The sequence below is a fragment of the Acanthochromis polyacanthus genome, chromosome 19 (assembly GCF_021347895.1).
Source record: "Acanthochromis polyacanthus isolate Apoly-LR-REF ecotype Palm Island chromosome 19, KAUST_Apoly_ChrSc, whole genome shotgun sequence".
NCBI classification, from domain to species: domain Eukaryota; kingdom Metazoa; phylum Chordata; class Actinopteri; family Pomacentridae; genus Acanthochromis; species Acanthochromis polyacanthus.
Window position 1 is genome coordinate 21466412 of NC_067131.1, and position 23982 is coordinate 21490393.

General features: G+C 40.0%; 1 protein-coding gene across 1 annotated transcript in view; it reads right to left on the reverse strand.

Moving 5' to 3' along the window:
- cacna1g (calcium channel, voltage-dependent, T type, alpha 1G subunit) overlaps positions 1-23982 on the reverse strand; it is a 695215-nt gene that overhangs the window by 416308 nt on the left and 254925 nt on the right. Inside the window, 1 exon segment of the mRNA XM_051939241.1 lies at positions 19604-19737. Within this exon segment, the coding sequence (XP_051795201.1) occupies positions 19604-19737 (134 nt within the window).

Genomic DNA, 23982 nt, shown 5'->3' on the forward strand with positions numbered 1-23982 from the left:
GTTCTGCAGAAGCCTTCTTTCTTCTTCTTTCTTGTTAAGCACTTTGTGTTACTTTTTGTATGAAAAGTGCTATAGAAATAAACTCTGATTGATTGATTGATTCTAGAAAGACTTTTCTCTCCACTGTTGCCAAAGAGCTTGTTCAAAGCACCCTTTGAATTTGTTCTGTTTGTCTCTATGAAACTATTTTGTAACAAACACATCACAAGTTGAGTACTATATGAAGTGCCCTGAGATGATTTCTGTTATGTGCTATGTTATGTGAACTGGTATTATAGAAATAGTATTGAACTGGATTGAAATAAATTGCTAATTTAAAAGTAACTAGTAAAAGACCTTTATACTCAAATGAGTGATGGATTTACCAATAGTTGGTGCACTAGCAATACAGAAAACCAATATGGAGCATCAGGGTTATTCTTTTTTTTTAAATCATGATGAGCAATTTCTTCATTATTTCATGATAATATCTATTTTAGTACCAAGACAAACAAAAGACAAAACATAGCAAACAGTAAATAAATGCATTGTCTTGATTAACAGTTGCTCAATGTTTTGGATACTTCACTTTAAGAGTATTTACCTTCTGCGCAGAGGGAGGATTTCCCACAAATGTATAATGAAAGCGCAATTTGATTTAGGAACACAAGAAACACAAGGTATACATACAAATTTATCTCTGTGAAGCTCTAAACCATCTCAGTTCAACCTTTTTCTTGCTTATCTTTCCCATCACCATCTCTCCTTCCCTCACTCCCACGCTCCCTCCCTCTGACTGATCATCTATGGCGGATCTGCTGACCCACTTGTAGTGGGGAAATAGTCTAGCTAATGGAGGAGAAACTAGGTGGATAAGGACACCCTGGACAAGAAAGTGCAGTATCCTGCTTAGTACTGAGCTCACAGAGAGACTGAATGCTGGACTCCTGGCAGTGGACAGTTTGTTTAATGGCCATCATTGTTCATAGATGCTGTATCCTTGTCCGTGTCCTCTCTCCTCTGGACTGCAACATCACTCGTCCACATTTCCTCCTCCAGCACTCCTTCTCTCTAATTCTGCTTCCATGTTAAAGGAATAGTTTAACATTCAAATACCTTTATTTATTCTCTGCTGGAGAGTGACATGAAAAAATTGATCATTATATGGGACATAATGAGCTTAGCTTAACATAAGCAGCAGGCGGTCACACCTAAAGTAGACTGGCTGTGCTCAAAGTGAAAAAAATTCTCTTACAAACATTCCTAATGCCTGTTCATTAATTTTTTTTAACTGTTAAATCAACAGAAATGTAGGCAATGATTGCCAGATATGGCTGGTGTGTACATATTCAGCCCGATCTCACGAGGATTCGTGAAACTGTCACGTAAGTTTTAGTTTCGGTTTCGTGCGCACCAACACGATTTCGTCATGTTTTTCGTGCCGTTCACCACGAAATGCGCACCAATGTATTTTAAACGGCGGACTTTTCGTGCCACTCAGAACGTATTTCAAAAGAATGTGTATATTATATTTTTAATGTAAAACCGTGGCGAATCCAACGCTATATTTTGCATGACATCGTTCCTAAACATAACCCTAACCATAACCATAACCATAACCTAACCATAAGCCGGTGGTACACTTACCAATTTGCATAGGAATTTCAAGAATGTCCGGCGGCCGGCGGCCGCAAACGCGATCACACAAGCAGTATACGCCGATGGACAGCTTAGATCGTCATGAATCCGCCGGTATAAACCACTTTCAGATGTGATTACCACAGCGAAAAACATTTCGTGGTGAGCGGCACGAAAAACATGACGAAATCGTGTTGGTGCACACGAAACCGAAACTGAAACTTACGTGACAGTTTCACGAATCCCCGTGAGACCGGGTTGACATATTACAGTTTAGTCTCTGCACAGGTATGCCATTCAGACAGATGTGTTTGTGGGTTTTTAAACTCTAATTACTCCATCAAGGAACAGCGGAGTTATGTGATGATCAGCGTATGTTTGTCCGTCTGTTTGTCTATCTGTTAGCAATATTACTCAAAAACAAACAAACGTATTTAGATGAAATTTTCAGGGACGATCAGAAAAGACACAAGGACCATCTGATTAGATTTTGGCAGTGACGCAGCTTATAGTCTGGATGCATACATTTGTTAAAGATTTCTGTATCATTGGGAGATAGTGGCACGACGTCACTGCAAACAAGTGATCACAAGGTCAGCTGCCTGCTGACAATCACATGATTGCGATCCTACTACAATCGACCGTTGCAGACTTATCGCTAATTATCTATCTAAAATGATACAAGGAACAACTGATTAAATTGTGGGGGTGTTTTCAAGTCCCATCATTTCCCACCACCTAAATATTTACAGTAGGTCACACGATTTGGTATCTCTACATAACATACATGTGCATAACACACACCTGTGCGCAGTGCAAGGTCATTTTTTTGTGGGTACATCTATATTAAATGGCCATATTCTGTGTTACTGTGGGTTCTGTCACAAATTTTTTAGCTGTCGGAAATGGTACAACGACTGAGCAGCCTTGGAGGAGTACTGCTAAGCTAGGCTGACTATGAGCCCTGAGACAGACTGCCGACCTGTCCAGGGTGTCTCCTGCCTTCGCCCGAGTTAGCTGGGATAGGCTCCAGCACCCCCCGCGACCCTAGTGAGGATAAAGCAGTGTATAGAGAATGGATGGATGGATGGATGGGTTGACTATGTCCTGCCTTTTGCACCAGCTGGATTTAAAAGTCAACAGTATCAAATATATTATAATATACTATATCTGCCTTCCACCACTGCTTTTCTGGCCTTCTTCTATGTGCCAGGAAAGAACATAAACCAGTCCAACAACTGTTAGCATACAACCCATGTGCCACTCATGTACATATGTGTATCTGTACTAGGAAATATGTCAGTAGGTTAACATCATGAGTTTTATAGAATCACAAATGGGATTATGAATAAATAGCACGTCACTTCAGGCACATTTTGTGCGCCGTGTCTGCAAATTTTCAGTTCAAATACAATTAAATGAAATGATTAGGGCTAGAGTGCAGGACATCTACACATAAATTGAAATCCATTATATTCAAGCCAAACAAGTTCACACAGTAATGATTGAGCCCATCAGTGGTAGGTAATTCTCACTGTATTTCACAAAATATCAAGCTTGTTTCTGTGGCGACATTCCATCATGTTACGTCATCCAGTAGTGACTGGTTTGCCAGAGCTGAAGAGAGAAACAATCACAGCGACAGAGACAGAGTAGGTTCCAGCTACTAGACATCAATGTCAGGAAACCTGCACGGAATTTCTAAATTCTGTGTTTACTTTGGGTTAGACTGAAAAACAAATCTTTAAAATGATTCATGTAAAAAGTATGTGTTTTGGAGAACTGCATGGAACCCAAATGCTGTTCAAGTACTGTTTTGTGTGACTCCTTATTTTCCAGAATCTCTGAAATAGCTACAATAGCCACATTATTGGAAAAACACAAGGTTAAAAAAAACTGAAATATTTTTGAACCACTTGTCTCTGCCCCACTCTTCTGCTCCTTTCTCTTCCGAGTTGCCTTCATCATTTTTTTGATGCATCCAAGCGTTTTATTTTCCAAACTACAGCCATGTGTAATAGAAGTATTACCGTTGGGGAATCATGTATTATGCCTTATTTTGGAGCAAAGTCACTTTTTAAGGAGTTTTTTTTTTTTAATCAGATTTGACTGGTGAGTCTATTAATGCAGGTTTTATGCCCCATTGATAATTGCAGTTCTGAATCTCTCCCTATTCATTTAGATAGGCACCAAGTTTTGTTAGCCCTAAAACAACTGCCCAGGGGCATTACCAAGATGGCTACTGCGCAGCAAATCTTGCCAATAAGGACTTTGGTATTTAGGCCAGCAGCAGGTAACCAGTCAATCTGCCCGCCTGAGCTCAGCAGGTCTTCTTTTGATTTGAACTGCATGATAATTTACCTGAGCCCACTGTAATCAAAACACCATCTCAGAGTGTGACATTTCACTTACCCTGCAGCTCTGGACTTAACCCACAGCCATGAGATAGAAATTGATTATTTCACTTCATTTTAGAATGTTTAACTAAAAAAATGTCTAAGTAAGGTTTAAAAAAAAAAAAGAAAAAAGTGTCTATTCAGTTTTTCCACTACTTTTCTGTCTAACATTGGTGCCCCTCTTTAATCTTGTCTCTTCTTCTCTCCCTGATTTTTTACTTTGTCTCCATTCCTGCAGACATCTTTAGCCACCTATCACCTTCTCTCCTCCATTCTCACACTCTTCCCTCCCTTGGCTGTCTCCCACACTGCGCTGGAGCTGATCCAAAGTGTCATCAATAAATCATAAAGAGAAGAAAGGAGATGGTGCTCAGGATTAGGTTCTCGGTTTCTCTCTTTAGAGTGACTCAATCACAGGTCTGATATCCAAGACGATGCACTAAATATTTAAAGCCAGTTAAATGTGCTCGGCTTGTATTCTGAAAGTCAACTCTCATTATAAAATTAATAATGATACTTTGGTCTGATTACCTTAAATGATCGAGACAGTGGTCAAGATGATGAGCACTACACACGTGGACAAAATTGTTGGTACCCCTCAGTTAAAGAAGGAAAAACCCACAATTCTCACTGAAATCACTTGAAACTCACAAAAGTAACAATAAATAAAAATTGATTGAAAATTAAATAATCAAAATCAGCCATCATTTTTGAATTGTTGATTAACATAATTATTTAAAAAAAACAAACTAATGAAATAGGGCTGGACAAAAATGATGGTACCCATAACTTAATATTTTGTTGCACAACCTTTTGAGGCAATCACTGCAATTAAACGATTTCTGTATTTGTCAATGGGCGTTCTGCAGCTGTCAACAGGTATTTTGGCCCACTCCTCATGAGCAAACAGCTCCAGTTGTCTCAGGTTTGATGGGTGTCTTCTCCAAATGGCATGTTTCAGCTCCTTCCACATATGTTCAATGGGATTCAGATCTGGGCTCATAGAAGGCCACTTTAGAATAGTCCAACGCTTTTCTCTCAGCCATTCTTGGGTGTTTTTGGCTGTGTATTTTGGATCGTTGTCCTGTTGGAAGACCCATGACCTGCGACTGAGACCAAGCTTTCTGACACTAGGCAGCACATTTCTCTCCAGAATGCCTTGATAGTCTTCAGATTTCATCGTACCTTGCACACTTTCAAGACACCCTGTGCCAGATGCAGCAAAGCAGCCACAAAACATTACTGAGCCTCCTCCATGTTTCACCGTAGGGACAGCGTTCTTTTCTTCGTATGCTTGCTTTTTGAGTCTATGAACATAGAGTTGATGTGCCTTACCAAAAAGCTCCAGTTTGGTCTCATCTGTCCAAAGGACATTCTCCCAGAAGCTTTGTGGCTTGTCAACATGCATTTTTGCAAATTCCAGTCTCGCTTTTTTATGAGTTTTTTTTCCAGCAGTGGTGTCCTCCTTGGTCGTCTCCCATGAAGTCCACTTTGGCTCAAACGACGACGAATGGTGCGATCTGACACTGATGTACCTTGGCCTTGGAGTTCACCTTTAATTTCTTTGGAGGTTGCTCTGGGCTCTTTGGATACAATTCCAACAATCCGTCTCTTCAATTTGTCATCAATTTTCCTCTTGCGGCCACGTCCAGGGAGGTTGGCTACTGTCCCGTGGGTCTTGAACTTCTGAATAATATGAGCCACTGTTGTCACAGGAACTTCAAGCTGTTTAGAGATGGTCTTATAGCCTTTACCTTTAAGATGTTTGTCTATAATTTTTTTTCGGATGTCCTGGGACAATTCTCTCCTTCGCTTTCTGTTGTCCATGTTCAGTGTGGTACACACCTTTTCACCAAACAGCAGGGTGACTACTTGTCTCCCTTTAAATAGGCAGACTGACTGATTATGAGTTTGGAAACACCTGTGATGTCAATTAAATGACATACCTGAGTTAATCATGTCACTCTGGTCAAATAGTTTTCAATCTTTTATAGAGGTACCATCATTTTTGTCCAGGCCTGTTTCATTAGTTTGTTTTTTTAAAATAATTATGTTAATCAACAATTCAAAAATAATGGCTGTTTTTGATTATTTAATTTTCAATAAATTTTTATTTATTGTTACTTTTGTGAGTTTCAAGTGATTTCAGTGAGAATTGTGGGTTTTTCCTTCTTTAACTGAGGGGTACCAACAATTTTGTCCACGTGTGTATGTAGCTCCTTTCAGTGCCAGAATTTTTTCTAAACTTTACTTTAAGACCACTCTTGCTCTAAAAGTTCTTTCTGAGTGCCTTTTGGTGGTGAAGAAAACTGTACTCATCGACACTTTGACTTTCTTCGCAATTTCTCTGTAAGAAAGACCTACATTTTTAGGTGTTATGATGGTCCTCTTGGTTACTCTTCTATTGTTAATTGCCCTTTCCTTGACATTTTTATAGCAACACACTACTTTCTGCAGTACAATACTGTTCAAATAATGCTCTCAAGGGTATGGTGACATGGTGTGTTCCAACACTACTATTATGCAGACAGAGGGGATTGTAATTAATCAAATTGGAACACCTGTAGAATTTGGTAGCACCAACTTTCAAGGTTTGATCAACCTCTATTGCTGCAAAACAGCTTTAAGTTGTTTACCCATTTCTTGTTCCCTGAAAAAGGCGTTTTTGTATAATTCTAAAATGTACATTATTTTTCAGTTTTGGGTGGTCTTACCTTTTTTTTAACCTCTGGCAGATGACCGCTTAGACTTTGTACCATTTCAAGCTACTCATTGGACTTAAACTACTTAAATTTCAATTAAAAACTGGAGAAAAAAATTGGGCTGTTCTAAAACTTTTGACCAGTAGTGAATGAAATATCAGTATTGGCTGAAAAATAACAATCATAGGCAGCTAACTCCTGTCTGGTTTTAAAAGTGCACAGCCAAAATAGGATGGAAAATAAAATATCAGCATATTGGACATCAGCAAAAACTCAACACAGTCCATTCTTGAGCAGTGTTTATAGTATGGTGAAGCTGTTGTCCACATGAGGGAGGCCACCATGATTCAAGTTTTTTTTTTCCATCTCACCTGTCGTGGTGTATATCAGCAACAACAGGGTAAAAATATGTTGACATATTGGGTTGCAGACATGGACATGGTAGTTTAACACTGAAACATGTCAGCTGTTTAAGTTTAATATTAACATACTATAATGCGGCTGTGGCTCAGGTGGTAGAGCGGGTCGTCCAATGATCGAAGAGTCGGCGGTTTGATTCCCGCTCTGTCCTAGTCATGTGCTGTTGTGTCCTTGGGCAAGACACTTTACCCACCTTACCTCCAGTGCTACTCTCACACTGGTGTATGAATGCGTGGGAATGTTGGCGGTGGTCGGAAGGGCCGTAGGCGTGGATTGGCAGCCACGCTTTCGTCAGTCTGACCCAGGGCAGCTCTGGCTACAAATGTAGCTTACCACCACCAGAGTCTGAATGTGTGAGAATGAATAATGGATCCATTGTGAAGCACTTTGAGTGCCCAGAAAAGCACTATATAAATCAAATCCATTATTATTATTATCATTATTATTATTAAACATGCGGTTGTGTGATGGATTGGAATACCTGCAATTCCAGCTGTATTATTTTTCAAATTCTGATTGTTGAATTTTAATAATTGAAGAAATCTAATTTATTTCATAGTTCATTCTGATTTAATTCATGTCTATTGTTGATTGCAGCGGTCTTAGTACAGTAATTATCATTCCGTTATGCTTTATGTCCATGACACTACTGTAAGACCAGTTACCAGAGGGCTCCAGCAGATGGAGTTTCAATTTGTTGAGCAAACTGACGGTACACTCCGCTGCTCCTTTCAAGCCACGTGTACACCAGATGCGATTTTCCCGCACGTCAACACACCACATCTGAAAATTGCACGGATGGCGAGCGGACCACAACGTTTGTCACATAACAACGCTCGAGCAACAGTGGGCCGCTATGTGGTCACGTGACTGAGTTTTCAGCTTGACGGTATGGCAGGTATGTCGGATAAACACAGCGGCTCGGCCGCAAACTTTCCCTTTTATTTCGAAAAAACTTCAGCGCAAAGTATTTCTGAAAGCATTAGAGGCGAGAAATAAGCTGTGCAGCTGAATGTTTCCTCGTTTTAGTTCACCAACGGCTAGTTTAGACGTTTGAGGACAGTTTCACAATGCGTGGAATCTCCACACGCCGCATCGAATTTGCATAAAGTAGAATTCAGTCTACTTTATGCAAATGAGCTGTGGCTCGCTCCGGGTAAACACATCGGATTGCAGCTGGAAATGCACTGCAACCGGACCAGCATGCCACATGTGGCGTATTTCCAGCTGTGATCCGGTGTGTTTACCCAGAGCTCATTTGCATAGAGTAGACTCGACTCCAGCGTGCGGAGATTCCACACATTGTGAAACTGTCCCCAAACACGTAAACTAGCCATTAAAACGAGGACAGATTCAGCTAATGCATAGCTTATTTCTTGCTTCAAATGCTTTCAGAAATACTTTTCGCTGAAGTGTTTTTGTAATAATAGACCAAGTTTGAGGCCGAGCCACCATGTTGGTCCAGCTTGAAATCCAAGAGCAGACCAGCCCCCGAGTCAATGCGTTTGTCCAATCAGGGACAGGCAAGGTGCTTGAAGAAGGTTGGGAGGTTTTGAACATAGTTCGCCATGGAGGAGAAGCTCATAGCAGCTGTATCTGCGCAAGCATCGTAACCATTAGTGTTTTCGAAATAAAAAAACACTAATGGGGGAGGGGAAGTTTGCAGCCGAGCCGCTGTGTTTATCCGGCTCGGCTGCCGGACCATCAAGCTGAAAACGCGGTCACGTGACCACGTAGTGGCCTGCTGAAGCTCAAGCGCTGTCACATCAATTTTCAGATGTGCGTTGCCATTCGGGAAAATCGCATCTCATAGACACGTGGCTTCAGTCATAACACACACATGGCCAAGGAAAGTTTGTGTCTGTGCATTCTTCACACATTACTCCATTTTTCAGGTATGAATCTCTCAAAATTAAGAGTTATTGTTTACAAGAGTGTTGGCTGAATGTACAGGCATTCCCAGGAGATGAGTTGTAACGTTGTATGACCATGTTTTATGAAGTTATGAAGTTAAATAATTGGCGACGATAAAGTAAGCCACATGAGTTAACCCATTTTGATGCTAGCAAGCTGCACTTCAAGGTGGTCTGTAGTTGTTTTGTTGCTGTCGTGTTTAATGTTAGACTATTGTACATTTAGTATACCAAATTGATGGATTTGATGATGTTTGATATAAGGTTTATATGATTTACACCGCAATGCTTTGTGTTTTTCAGCATAGCCATTTTACCATGCTAGTACACTCGATTCATATTGCCAATTGTATTGTATTGTTTTAGTCAGTCATTACACACACATGGCCGGGAAAAGTTTGTGTCCGTGCATTCTTCACTCATTACTCCACTTTTCAGGGCTTTTACAGTTGCTTTTGATTTAAGTCCTACAAAACTGAAAACCATCCAATCAGCACCTACTGTAGAATGTGTTAAGTGTGTTTGCATGCTTAGTGAACATATTTCTATCTGTCAGATATAAAATACACTGCTCAAAAAAATTAAAGGAACACTTTGAAAACACATATTTCAATGTGGGGAAAAAAAACAAACTGGATATTTACATTGATATGGACTGGTTAATGTGTTAGGAATGAAAAGATGCCACATTGTTTGATGGAAATGAAAATTATCAACCCTCAGGAGGGCTAAATTCAAGACACCCCAAAATCAAAGTGAAAAACTGATGTGGGAGACGGGTCCATTTTCTGAAATTCATTGGCAGCAACTCAAAACAGTACTCAGTAGTTTGCATGACCTCCATATGCTTGTATGCAGCCTGACAATATCGGGACAAGCTCCGAATGAGACGATGGATGGTGTCCTGAGGTATCTCCTCCCAGAACTGGACCATGGCATCACTGAGCTCCTGGATAGTCTGAGGAGCAACCTGGTGGTGTTGGACGGAACAAAACATAATGTTCCAAAGGCGTTCTATTGGATTTAGGTCAAGTGAGTATTGGGGCCAGTCAATGCTGTCAATTCCTTCTTCCTCCAGGAAGTGCCTGCATCCTCTTGCCACATGAGGACAGGCATTGTCGTGCACCACAAGGAACCCAGGACCATTGCACCAGTGTAGGATCTGACAATGGATCCAAGGATTTCATCCTGATACCTAATGGCAGTCAGAGTGCCGTTGTCTAGCCTGTGGAGGTCTGTGCGTCCCTCCATGGATATGCCTCCTCAGACCATCACCGACTCACCACCAAACCGGTCATGCTAAACCATGTTACAGGCAGCATAACGTTCTCCATGGCTTCTCCAGACCTTTCCATGTCTGTCATGTGTGCTCACGATGAGCCTGCTCTCATCTGTGAAAAGCAAAGGGCACCATTGGCAGACCTGCCAGTTCCTGGTCCTGTGTTCTATGGCAAATGCTAATCAAGCTCCACGGTGCCAGGTAGTGAGCACAGGGGCCACTAGAGGATGTCAGGCCCTCAGACCACGCTCATTACATCTCTTTCTGATTGTTTGGTCAGAGACATTCACACCAGTGGCCTGCTAGAGGCCATTTTGTAGGGCTCTGGCAGTGCTCATCCTGGTCCTCCATGCACAAAGGAGCAGATAGCTGTCCTGCTGATGGGTTGAGGACCTTCTGCAGCCCTGTCCAGCTCTCCTCGAGTAACTGTCTGTCTCCTGGAACCTCCTCCATGCTCTTGAGACTGTGCGGGGCAACACAGCAAACCTTCTGGTAATGGCACGTATTGATGTGCCATTGTGGAGGAGCTGGACTGCCTCTTCAACCTCTGTAGGGTCCAGGTATTGCCTAGCCAAATGCAATACTATTGAAAAACAGTCAGAAAACACAAGAAGGGAATAAAATGTCAGTGGCCTTCATGTGTAAAACCAATCCTGTTTTGAGGGGTGCCTCATTGTTACCCCTCTAGTGCACCTGTTGTTAATTTCATGAACCACAAAGCAGCTGAAGCTGACTAAAAACCCCCTCTTTTACTTACTTGACCAGGTCAGTATCCCACATGTTTGACTGATTTGATGCAATACTTAGATTAAAACGTGTTCATTTAATTTTTTTGAGCAGTGTACTTTCTACATTTTCACACAGAAGTCAAATTTCAGAGCTGACTATACACAAGAAAAACTAGACAGACATCAGCTGTCCTGAGATCCACTATACTGTCACTCTGGACAGGGTTTAGATTTCAGGAAGACCACTAAGTTAAACAGAAAAATACCAGGTTCTCGCAGCTATAATTATTACTGTGCTGGAGGTGGGAAACGTTAGATTACAGATACTGGATAAAAGCAGTGATTACTTATACTATATAAATCTAATCCATTATTATTATTATTATTATTATTAAATTGAACTTGCATATGCCATAATGGCAGCAATTACAGCAGAGTACTGCAGGGGATGATTAAAGGTTTTTCATTTTAAAAGTTAGAAAATGCTTACATTGAGTGCTTCATTGTAATAAAGGGGCTTTTTGGAGCCAACCATAGACTTTTATTAGGTCACTGAGTGTGAATTACCTTTCAGATTACTGTTTCTTATAACCAATGAAGTACAAACTACAATAAAATGTTATTTATACAAGCTAAGCCATGCAATCAACATCAATATTTGTACCCATGGTGTCTCTTCTAAAACATGAGACCAGATTAAATATTAAGGGAATCAACCCAACCTCTTCCCTTCTTTCTCTAGTTCTCTTTCAATCTGTCCCCCTGCCTCCTTCCCTCACTCATCCTCTTCCTCCTCAGTTATCCTCTCTGTCTGTGTCCAGAAGGAATCATAGCCACAGAGAAGGTGTAAAGTCTGACTGATGCACTATGGATAGGGTGGCCTGTCTGCTACAGTAAGTGCTGCTGCACTCTACTATTTAGACTCCCTCGACAATCGATTGGGGCTTCACTGCACCACTCAATAAATAAATACATAAATAAATGAACACACTCTCTAAACAGGTCATTCAATCTAGAGCTGAGTTACTTTGCACTTGGACACGATCAGTTCTTTCTGATGCAAATAAACAGTCTTTGCAGATTAACGAATGTAATGTTTTGAACATGTCTTGAAATTAATTGATTCATTTGTCGTATTTAGCCGTTGTTCTTGTTTAATTTGAAAATCTTGCATGCAAAATTAAGCCATGTAATATATGGTTTAATTACAATATGCTGTGATAGTTTTTACTAAAGGCAGTTCCATGTACGCTATGTACACATATATATACATGTATTCACTAGTATATGGGTGACATGTCTGGGTACTCTGTATGTACAATTTGTGGTAAATGCAGTGGCAATGCTACAAAACAAATACTACCATAAGGTGTAATCAAGTATATTGTATGATACTGTAATGTGTCATATTGTACTGTAATTGTACTTGGAACCGTGATTTGTGGTATTCAATTAGATTAGAATAGATTAGATTAGATGATTTTATTTGATTTTCTTTTATTGTAAAGCATCATATGTTGTTCTGTATTATATTGTAACACACAGCATTGTATCATGCCAAATCATATTGTTTTATAATATTGTGTATCACAACATATCATACTATATCATATCATGTTGTTCCATATACAACGCTGGAAAAAAGTGTTCGGACACCCCATGCATTTGTATTATATTTGTATAATATTGCATTAGGAATCACTCTTAAGTCTTCAAGTACAATTTCTCTTTGTACAGTCACTGCCAAAATACTGAACAAATCCGAAAAAAAAGCCATTTAAAACTTAAAATGATTTGGTTTCCTAAAAATAAATACGAAATTTTGAGTACTGGGCCATTTTGGTACCAGTGATCCACTAATGTAGGTTGTGCATTTATTTAAATGACACATTTTTATCGCTTTTGCTATATAAAGCCAGCACATTTGAAAGTTCTTCAGAGACAAAAATGGCTAAAACAAGGAACCTAACGCAGGAAACACGCCTGAAGATACAGATTCTCAGCCACAAAGGGTAAAGCTGCTACCAGATAGCCAGGAAGTGTAGATGCAGTCCTTCAGCAGTTGAATAAACCCTGCAGAAACACAGACAAACCAACAGCTTGGAAGATCAACCAAGATCAGGGTGTTCAAGGATTTCTTTAGCAAGAAATGACCGCATCCTGATCTGCATGTGCAGGGAAAACCGCCCAGTAACATCACAGGAGCTTCAGCAGCAGTGGTCAAACCAAGCTGGTGTCCAGTGTTCCACCCGCACTGTACGTGGCCGACTTTTAGATCATGGCTAAAGGTCCTACAAGGCTGTCAAGAAGCCCCTGATCAATGAGAGACAGAGGTTAGTCGTCTTTGTGCCCAAGCACACAAGAACTGGACAGCCAGCAATTAGAAGAAGATTATGTGGTCAGATGAGTACAGTTTTCAATTTGTGTCTTCCTCCTGCTAATGTGACGGTACACAGAATGCTAGGTGAAGCATTATCTCCAGCATGTACAGTACCTACTGTCAAGCATGGTGGAGGCATGGTTTGGGGATGCATGAGTGTTGCTGGTGTTGGTCATCTCACTGTCTATGATGGCACATCGAACTCTGCCAAGTATTGTGCCATTCTCCAAACCCACATGCTCCCTTCTGCATGTGTATTTTCCGTTAAGATAATGCCCCTCGCCACACATCCAGGTCCAGTAGAACTTGGCTGCAGGAGCACAGTGTCCAGGTCTTTGAGTGGCCAGCTTAATCCCCAGACATGAGCCCCATTAAAAATCTGTGGTGGATTATCCAAAGGGCTGTTCAAAAGCGTAAAGCAAAGAATGTAGAAGAATTAAAAGCAGTAATTCAAGAAGAATAGGACAAGATCATCCCTCAACAGTGTGAAAGACTCGTGGGGAACATGCCAGCTAGGACTAGAACTCTACTGCATACTAATGGCAGGAAACTAAATATTAATTTGATGATGTGATGATTTATATATTTTTGTTCAGTTTTGAACACATTCTCAGTTATTTGTTGACTTTGATACAGACAATGTTAAGAACTGACATGTTGAAAGTGTCAAGAATGTCGTTTTGTTAGTTTTTCTTGAAAATAATAAACAAAAAAATCAATATTTATTTGTGTCTGTCTAATCCAGCCACAACTTTTGAAACACAAAAAAGATTTTTCAACAAATATTTCACGATAATATTTGAGATTGTGTCAAATTTTAAGTGTCCGAAAATGTTTTTTTTTTACTTCCACCACTGTATTATCATTTTGTATCACATTGTATCATGTCTCATTAACACCACAAAGACAAAGAACTTATATAAGTATTATAACCGTCTCTTGCTTAGATCTAAATGTTGTCTGCAGGTAGTGGTTAAAGGGGTGTTGTTGTGTTCACGACTTGTGCAAATAATTCTGAACAACCTGGCAGGTAAAAGAAACAACTTAAAAGTGTTAATGGAGGTCATTTAAAGCTATGCTATATTTTCCTGTTGACTGACAGACCAAACTAAGCACTGGAGAGACAGCCATAGAGTGAAATGAAATATTGAGCGCTGTGAAAGTATGTCCACTGATGCAATTGCAAAATGATTTATGTGATGAAATTCTGGTGAAATAAAAATGTCATTCATCAAAACTGAGTTTTCATACCAGCTAAAAATATATTTAGACTTTTTTCTCGTTTCAAGTAAAAAACAAAACAAAACTCTTCTCTACAGACTTTCTTCTTATCACATGAATGCAGCACAGAATCCATCCTGTCCTCCCTCTTCCCTGCACATCCCTCTCTCCTTCTGCTCACTCCACCTGCTCCGTCCAACCATCCCTCCATCATTCCCTCCTGACAGAGAGGTGATTAGGAGGAGAGAGTTCAGACCTGCTGAAAAAGCAGCTTAGCTGTAATTATCATCTCGGAAAGAAACAAACAGTTCATCAGAGCCTTCCTCCACAGACTTAACAACTGTTACCAGGATATATCAAATGCTTGACAACCAGCCGTTACCTAGGTTACCATTGTCTCTGTATGTCTGCAGGCTCTCAGATGAGATTTTTTAAAAATGTTCAGAAATAGTATAAGCCATGAAAATACCAAAACATTTTAACATATACACACCACCTACACTCTCCTGTGTCAGCCAACATACATGTGGATACCACTGGATACAGACATTCTGCATTTCTTGAGCCTGTTTTCTGCTACATTGTGCATGTTCTCTCTCTCTCACACACACACACACATGCACGGCAGCTTTCATAAATTATTTTTGTGACATTATTCACAGACTAAAGACTGACAGGAAGAACATTTAAAACCAAGATATCACAGTTGCACTACAATAAACAGAGGCCACGAAATCAAAGTCTGTCCTCGTACATCCATGTACATCACATATTTCTACAGCATAAGATCTTTTATGGCCACACCGTAGCACATATGTTCTGCCAATGACTGCTTGGATAATTAATGCACACACGAATTGGTATTGATATGCAGCGATGGAATGTAATTATAGTATTAAAAAAGGTGCAAGATTTGGAAGATAATTATAACCAAAATCAGCTATCAGATGTGTAAAGATACAGGGGAGTAATGGCTTCCTTGGCAGAGAATGAATCACATTCACGCATGTTAATCCTTCCCATTGAAACTGTTCCTGCATTTATAAACACACCAAAAGTAACTTCCTACACTGCATTGTAAACACAACAGCATTATCCTGAGCATTCATCCGGTGCCCCAAAAGATCTACTTTAAAAAAAACAACAACAAATTTACAAACAGTGATTGGTTCGCTCAAATGACATTCCACAGTTCATCCCGCAGAAACACAGAAACATCAGTAAGAAACAAACATAAACAAGAACTATCCAAAAGTACTGTTATAGATATGTTGAAAAGTAGACATTATACATTAGTGATATTGCAAAATATTATTCCATATGTACAAACATATTGATATGACTTCACCTGTTTGACTTCTCCCACAAGTAGAAAATACTGCATTATACCTTTGTCTCACTACTAAAGTTCAGATTGAATATACTTTCTACCTCACTGCATTTATTTGACAAGGTTATTTTTCAAAATTACAATTATGTATTAAAAAAAGATGTTACACTGCTGCAGTGTCTCCCCCACAGATAAATTATAGTTGCTGCTGTGGCTTAAATTCCTTTTACTGACCTTCTATTCACTCTGTAGATGAGTGGGCTCCCTGAATATCAAACAGTGAGGTATTTCCCATCAAGTTCCTTCTGGCACTGCATCAATTGTTCCCTGAGTCATAAGATGACCAGCAGAGAAGCAGCTTTTACCGTGTGTGCTCCTAAAAGGTTTTCACTCGGATGTATGATGCAGGTAGAGAGGAGAGGAGTAGGTGGAGAGTGGAGAAATTAACTGAATGAGGGCCGGGGGAGAAGCTCAGGGCCCGAGACAGAACTTCAACTGTGGAAAATAGTTTTCTGACTGTAAACCAGTGAGACTCTGATCTCTCCCTCTCTCTGTGCATGTTAGTGATGATATAGTACCAAAAAAAAGGTAAGGTAGGTAAAATGTATCTCATCTCTGCTTCTGAAGGACGCTGCACAGGCGTTTACAAACACACACAGTCGGAGACACACACACACACAAGGAAATGTGCCTTGTTCTCACTAATGGACAACAGAAGCTGTGGCAGAAGGATGGCATTAAAAAGCAGCGGGGATGTAGTGTGATGAAAATGTCAGACCAAAACCAGCAGGCTACGTTCAGTAACATGTTTAATCAAATTACAGTGTGTGTGCATTGCTGTGTGGGTACGTGTGTCCCTGTGACTGTGCACGCAGTATGTGCGTGCATATTCTGTTAGCATGTGTGCATATGTGTATAAACAATGTTTGTTATGTCGACATGCGCAGCCTATACTTGAATTTCAACCTACAGCATTATGCGCTATAACAAACACTATCGTTCAAAAGTTTGGGGTCACTTAGAAATGTCCTTATTACTCTGCCAAGGAACAGCGGAGTTATGTGATGATCATCTGTCTGTCTGTTAGCAACATTACTCAAAAACGGACAAACAGATTTGGATGAAATTTTCAGGAAAGGTCAGAAATTACACAAGGACCAAGTGATTAGATTTTGGCAGTGATGCAGGATATAATCTGGATCCATGGATTTGTTTCAGATTTCTCTATTATTGCGAGACAGTGGCATGGTGTCACTACAAAGCCACCACTGCGGACTTATCAGGACTTGTCCGTCTGAAATGACACAAGGAATAATTTATTAAATTGTGGGGAGGTTTCCAAGTCCCATCAATTCCTGTCGCCCGCTGCGTATTAAGGTCACACAATTTGGTATCCGTGTATAACGCACACATGCCTGTGCCCAGTGCAAGGTCAACTGGCTTGTGGGTACATCTATATTAAATGACCACATTCTATGGTGCCGTGATTTCTGCCACAAATGTTTTCAAGATTTCAGCGGTTGGAAATAATGCGACTACTGAGCAGCCTTGGTGGAGTACTGTGCTCTCTGAGGGCTTTCCTTGTTTTTGAAAGAAAAGCAGGTTTTTTTCAATGAAGATAACATTGAATTAACCAGAAATACAGTGTACACATTGTTAATGTGGTATAATACTGTTCTAGGGTCCGTGTACTTTACGGCCATCCATTTTCCGGATTGATATGGGTAAACGAAAACGGGAAACCATCCAATTTTCGATTTCCGTTTGGATGAAGGTAAACGAAAAACGGGAAACGAGCCATGTCCCGTTTTTCGTTTGGAAATCGAAAATCAAAAAACGGGAAACGAGCCTATATCTGATTTTCTACTGTTGGTTTATTTCACACAAGTCGGGAAATAAAATACAAACGTCATTCCCTTTCATGTGTCTCGCTTTGCCTTGGACAGGTGTCGTGCCAAAGTAGTTACCCCCGATAGAAATTGTATCCCCTGCCGCGGGAGCACGCATGCATTCGGAAGGGTGGAGTTATAATCCTGTGTTTAGATATTAGCATAGTTTATTAATAAAACAAAACGTGGATTGTTACGATCATGCTTTGATTGTCAAACATGTTTGGTAATGCAGCACGTGACATTTCTGTCTGAATAAATGCTTTTGCTATACATGGCGTGTTGCTCAGTCAATAGTATTCATCGCGCTGCCTAACAATGTCTTTTCCTTCTCCTTTTTGTAATAAAGTGTGATGTTGCTACTCGATCACCCTGCTAACTAAACGTAGGCTCAATACCCTCTGGGTGGGAACTAGATTCAAACGCGCTGTAATTCAATCTTTAGAGCAATCTGTCCAACCTCTGATACAGTAAAATCAACACCACTGTGAGCATTTTATCACACTGCCAGACTCAATTCCACCAGGGTGTCTTATCTTCAAATATTGGTGTTTTTGTTTTGTTCATCATCAGAACTTCATAGCATTTATTCAGAAATTCTCAACACAGAGAAATGACGATACAGGGGGATCTACCAGAACATCTTATGAGGGGAATAGACATTATTTCAGCCTCATTGTCTGCAGTGTCCAAGGCAAAGCGAGACACACGAAAGGGAATGACGTTTGTATTTTATTTCCCGACTTGTGTGAAATAAACCTACAGTAGAAAATCAGATATACGCTCATCTTCCGTTTTTTGATTTTCGATTTCCAAACGTAAAACGGGACACGGCTCGTTTCCCGTTTTTCGTTTACCTTCATCCAAACGGAAATCGAAAATCTGATGGTTTCCCGTTTTTCGTTTATCCATATCAATCCGGAAAACAGATGGCCGTAAAGTACACGGACCTTCTAGCTGGAAAAGCTGATTTTTAATGGAATATCTACATAGGGGTACAGAGGTCCATTTCCAGCAACCATCACTCCTGTGTTCTAATAGTACATTGTGTTAGCTAATGGTGTTGAAAGGCTAATTGATGATTAGAAAACCCTTGTGCAATTATATCAGAACATGAACAAAGTGTGAGTTTTCATGGAAAACATGAAATTGTCTGTGTGACCCCAAATTTTGAACAGTAGTGATGTTGAGACCAAAATGTATTCAATCTGCAAATATCTTAAAGTTATAGCATATTATGTAAGGACAAATGTGAAAGTGAAGAATGAGCTTTAAGTGAAAAAAAAAAAACTCCACACACTCATCACCAAATCTAATCTCACACTCTCCATCAGTTTTGACAGTTTCTGAGCACTTAAGAATTTATGACAGTACTTGCTATGAATTTCGACGAAGTTTGATGACAAATCCAGGAAGCCCACAGGGACCTATCCTGATACTACTATAAAGGCTGCTTCTATCAGGTTCATGCTTCAAATTTAGTGTTTTTTGATTTTCTCTCTGCAGATCATTGGCCTCAGGTGACATAACACATCTATTGTCCTCTCTACATTCTATTCCTGTTCACGAATCTGTCACTGCTCTCTCAAATCCTGACAGTCAGACTGATTGCTGCTCAAATTTGTTACATGTGTGTGTTCTGTTTCTTGTGCAAGCCCCCAGAGTTTATGTAGGGTTATGCTTCGCCACCTGTTTGTCTGTGTTTCTGTGTGTTGCCGTGTAACTCACCCAGCCACTACTATGAAGAAGTCCAAGCGGTTCCACGTGTCTCCAAGGTAACACTTCTTGCCAAAAATCCCCAGAGCCACCATCTTAATCACCATCTCAATGGCAAAGAACGCAAAGATGAAATCATCAAAGTCCTGCATAGACACGGATAAACAAAACAGAGTGAGTGTTAGCATGTAAAATACAGGAAGCTGCGAGGTTGCAGTTGAGGCAAGCATTTGTATTTTTCGTCGTCTTACTACCAGTAAAATGTTGATAAAGATGTCGTAAATTTGGTTCTTCAAGTATTTGACAAAGATACAAAATCTATTCCTGTATGTCCTGTTACAGGTAAACAACATAAAATGTCTGCAGCCTTGCTACCAGCAATAGGAGACCAAATGCAAATATAACATTGTCACAGTGCTAACATGACAATGCTAATATGCTATGGTGGTGTTTTCCAAACTTTTTAGTAGTTAAATTAAACAATTGTTTCACTCCACCAAGGAACAGTGGAGTTAAGTGACGATTGGCACACAATTGTCTGTCTGTCCGTCTGTCTGTTAGCAACATTACTCAAAAACGGACAAACGGATTTGAATGAAGTTTTCAGGGAAGGTCAGAAATGACACAAGGACCAAGTGATTAGATTTTGGCAGTGATGCAGGTTATAATCTGGATCCATGGATTTGTATATATTATATTCCAATACCAAAATTAATATCTGGATAAGGCCGTAGCGAACGAATATTTGGGTCGAGCCCTACATAACACATAGCTGTGCTCAGCGCAAGGTCGTTTTACTTGTAGGTACATCTGTATTAAATGGCCATGTTCTATGGTGCTGTGATTTCTGCCACAAATTTTTTTCAAGATTTCATCTGCTGGAAATGATACAACTGAGCAGCGTTGGCAGAGTGCTGCACTCTCTGAGTGATTTTCTTGTTTTTTTATATATATATTTTGTGACAATTTTTGGCTAAAAGATGCAATTTTCAAATCTTTTTAAATGTTTTGGGATTTATGGAAATCATCCCATAGCCACCATTTGGTTTTCGGCATTTTCCCAGGGATGAGATGAATACCATCTCAGTTTAGCAAAATAACATTACTTGGGAACAACAAACGTCTGTAGAAAATTTTTATCCAGTTCATTTAGTAACTGTTTGAGATATTTTACTGGAAAGGAAATTACTTTCACCCTCTGCTGAGAACTGTTTTCTTTCCTGCAAAGCCTTCTGACCAGTCACATCTTGACCTTGTATCTTCTTCCATTTTGCAGTGAAAACTTACTGTACTGTGGATTATTTAAGAAACTTCAAAACTCTGCCTGCTTTCGTATAAATGTGGGTGCTGTAAATACACATTTTATACATATCTTGATTGTGTTTAATATATGCAGGAAGAAGTAATTTCTCTTTGTGAAAGAGCTTACTTTGACCAGGGGAACAGAGCAGGCAAGATTTGTTACCATTGTATATCAGTGCTTTGCATATTTGTGCAACAAAGTCCAGTTCTTTTTCATCTTTCCTCCTCAACTGAGAAATGCCTCCAAAATGCCAGACTGACCTCGCTTTGCTTTTGTACAGTAAGAAGCTGCTTTATCCTTTTTTCGACTTCATTTGTTAACTTCATCCTTCGTTCTCCTGGTTAGCCCAAGACATGTGGTGTGTCAAAGAGGAATCGTCTGCCGAAAGCTGACTAAAGTTTTCTGGATGCACCCAGTTTATATATGTCTGCACCTTCTTTTTTGTGAGTTAAACAGTCGTGAAGGAAAGAACGCTTTTGCACATAAAGAAAATATCCCTGCAATTATTTGCATGTTTCTGCATCATTTTACCTGATCAGCGCACTGCATTGCAACCAATAAGTTCTTCTACCAGTTAAAGGACCAAGGGTTTTGGATATATCAAACACATCACCCACATATAACAACAATACTATAGTGGAAATAATAAAAAAGTGCCATGCCTGATAAACTTTACATTACTTTCACAACATTTAACAGTTACATGAAATGAGAAAGTTTCACGAAGATACTCTTTTGCTATTATTACAGACATAAAGTTATGTATATTCGCACATTACAGCTGTTTGAGTCAGACAAAAACAGCTGGGAGATATGGCCCTGATGCATTATCAAGCCGATCTTCAATGTCAACAGGTTTCATTCTCTGGGACCATGAATGTCTGTCTAATGACAATTCAACAAAGAAAAAAAATTTTAAAAAATGAATGTGAATGTGTTTCTGTATTTAAGTGTTCTAGCATTGTGCAAAATAAGTTAATCCATAGGCTTTAAATAGTGCAGGTTTAAAACAAAGGTTAGATGCTATAACTGGTCCAGATATGGAATTTGGATGGGGTTGCAAATGCTCACAGGGTCTAAAAATCAGGCTAATTCCTGGCTAGGTTTTCTGTCGGTCAGATGAGGGCAATCGGGGGTGCCAGTGAAATCACAATGTGAGGGATGACCTCCTTAAACAGTATTAATTTTTGACAACTTGGTGAATATTTGTGCAATATTTGTGTCATTTTGATGCATTCATAGTATTTCAGTCATACAGTTGGACCTCTAACTGGTAAAAAAAACCAAAACAACTTGATTGGTTATAGTGTGTATATATGTATATGTATATGTATATATATATATATATATATATATATATATATATATATACATATACAGAGCAGGTAAAACAATACAGAAACATCCAAATAACTGCAAAAAAGATCTTTTCTTTCTGACTGTTCCTAAAACATCTTACCCAGCACTCTCGATTATAACCAGTCAAGACATTTTAATTGATAAAAGAATCTAGAGCACAGATCAGGTAGGATAATGGAGAAAGCGAAATAGGAAATGCTCTTTTAAGATGCATTTTTACATTGAATTTTTGGCGTCAAGAGAGAACGCAGAAGCGGGGCTGCAGGGCCGGAGTGCTAACGCGGCTACGTAAACAACCACACAAACCACCGCTTCCGAGCATTTTTCTCTCGAATGCACGATCCCTCGCCAACAAAATGGATGAACTGAGACTCCAAGTCACAGTCAACAACACTGTTAAGGACAGCTGCATCATTTCGATTACGGAATCCTGGCTTAACTCATCCGTACCGGACTTGGCTATTGAGCTAGCCGGCTACATAGCCCATCGGCTGGACAGGACGGAGGACTCCGGTAAAAGCAGAGGAGGGGGTGTGTGCATGTACATTAACAACAGCTGGTGTACTGACACGGTGACTGTGGACAGTCACTGCTCCGCGGAGCTGGAATATGTGACTGTTAAATGCAGGCCCATGTACCTTCCCCGGGAGCTAACGGCGGTGTTTGTGACTGTTGTTTTTACATCCCACCCGATGCTGATGCTAGCGCGGCTAATGGACTACTCCACAGCAGCATTAGCAAACAACGGTGGGCTCCCGCTCGCTCTGTCTTTCCCCCAGTTTCAATGCACCACATTACACCTAGAGCACTTAGTCACGGGGGAGGGAAAATGTACACACGTGGACAAAATTGTTGGTACCCCTCAGTTAAAGAAGGAAAAACCCACAATTCTCACTGAAATCACTTGAAACTCACAAAAGTAACAATAAATAAAAATTGATTGAAAATTAAATAATCAAAATCAGCCATCACTTTTGAATTGTTGATTAACATAATTATTTAAAAAAAACAAACTAATGAAATAGGGCTGGACAAAAATGATGGTACCCAAAACTTAATATTTTGTTGCACAACCTTTTGAGGCAATCACTGCAATTAAACGATTTCTGTATTTGTCAATGAGCGTTCTGCAGCTGTCAACAGGTATTTTGGCCCACTCCTCATGAGCAAACAGCTCCAGTTGTCTCAGGTTTGATGGGTGTCTTCTCCAAATGGCATGTTTCAGCTCCTTCCACATATGTTCAATGGGATTCAGATCTGGGCTCATAGAAGGCCACTTTAGAATAGTCCAACGCTTTTCTCTCAGCCATTCTTGGGTGTTTTTGGCTCTGTGTTTTGGATCGTTGTCCTGTTGGAAGACCCATGACCTGCGACTGAGACCAAGCTTTCTGACACTAGGCAGCACATTTCTCTCCAGAGTGCCTCGATAGTCTTCAGATTTCATCGTACCTTGCACACTTTCAAGACACCCTGTGCCAGATGCAGCAAAGCAGCCCCAAAACATTACTGAGCCTCCTCCATGTTTCACCGTAGGGACAGTGTTCTTTTCTTCGTATGCTTGGTTTTAGAGTCTATGAACATAGAGTTGATGTGCCTTACCAAAAAGCTCCAGTTTGGTCTCATCTGTCCAAAGGACATTCTCCCAGAAGCTTTGTGGCTTGTCAACATGCATTTTTGCAAATTCCAGTCTCGCTTTTTTATGAGTTTTTTTCAGCAGTGGTGTCCTCCT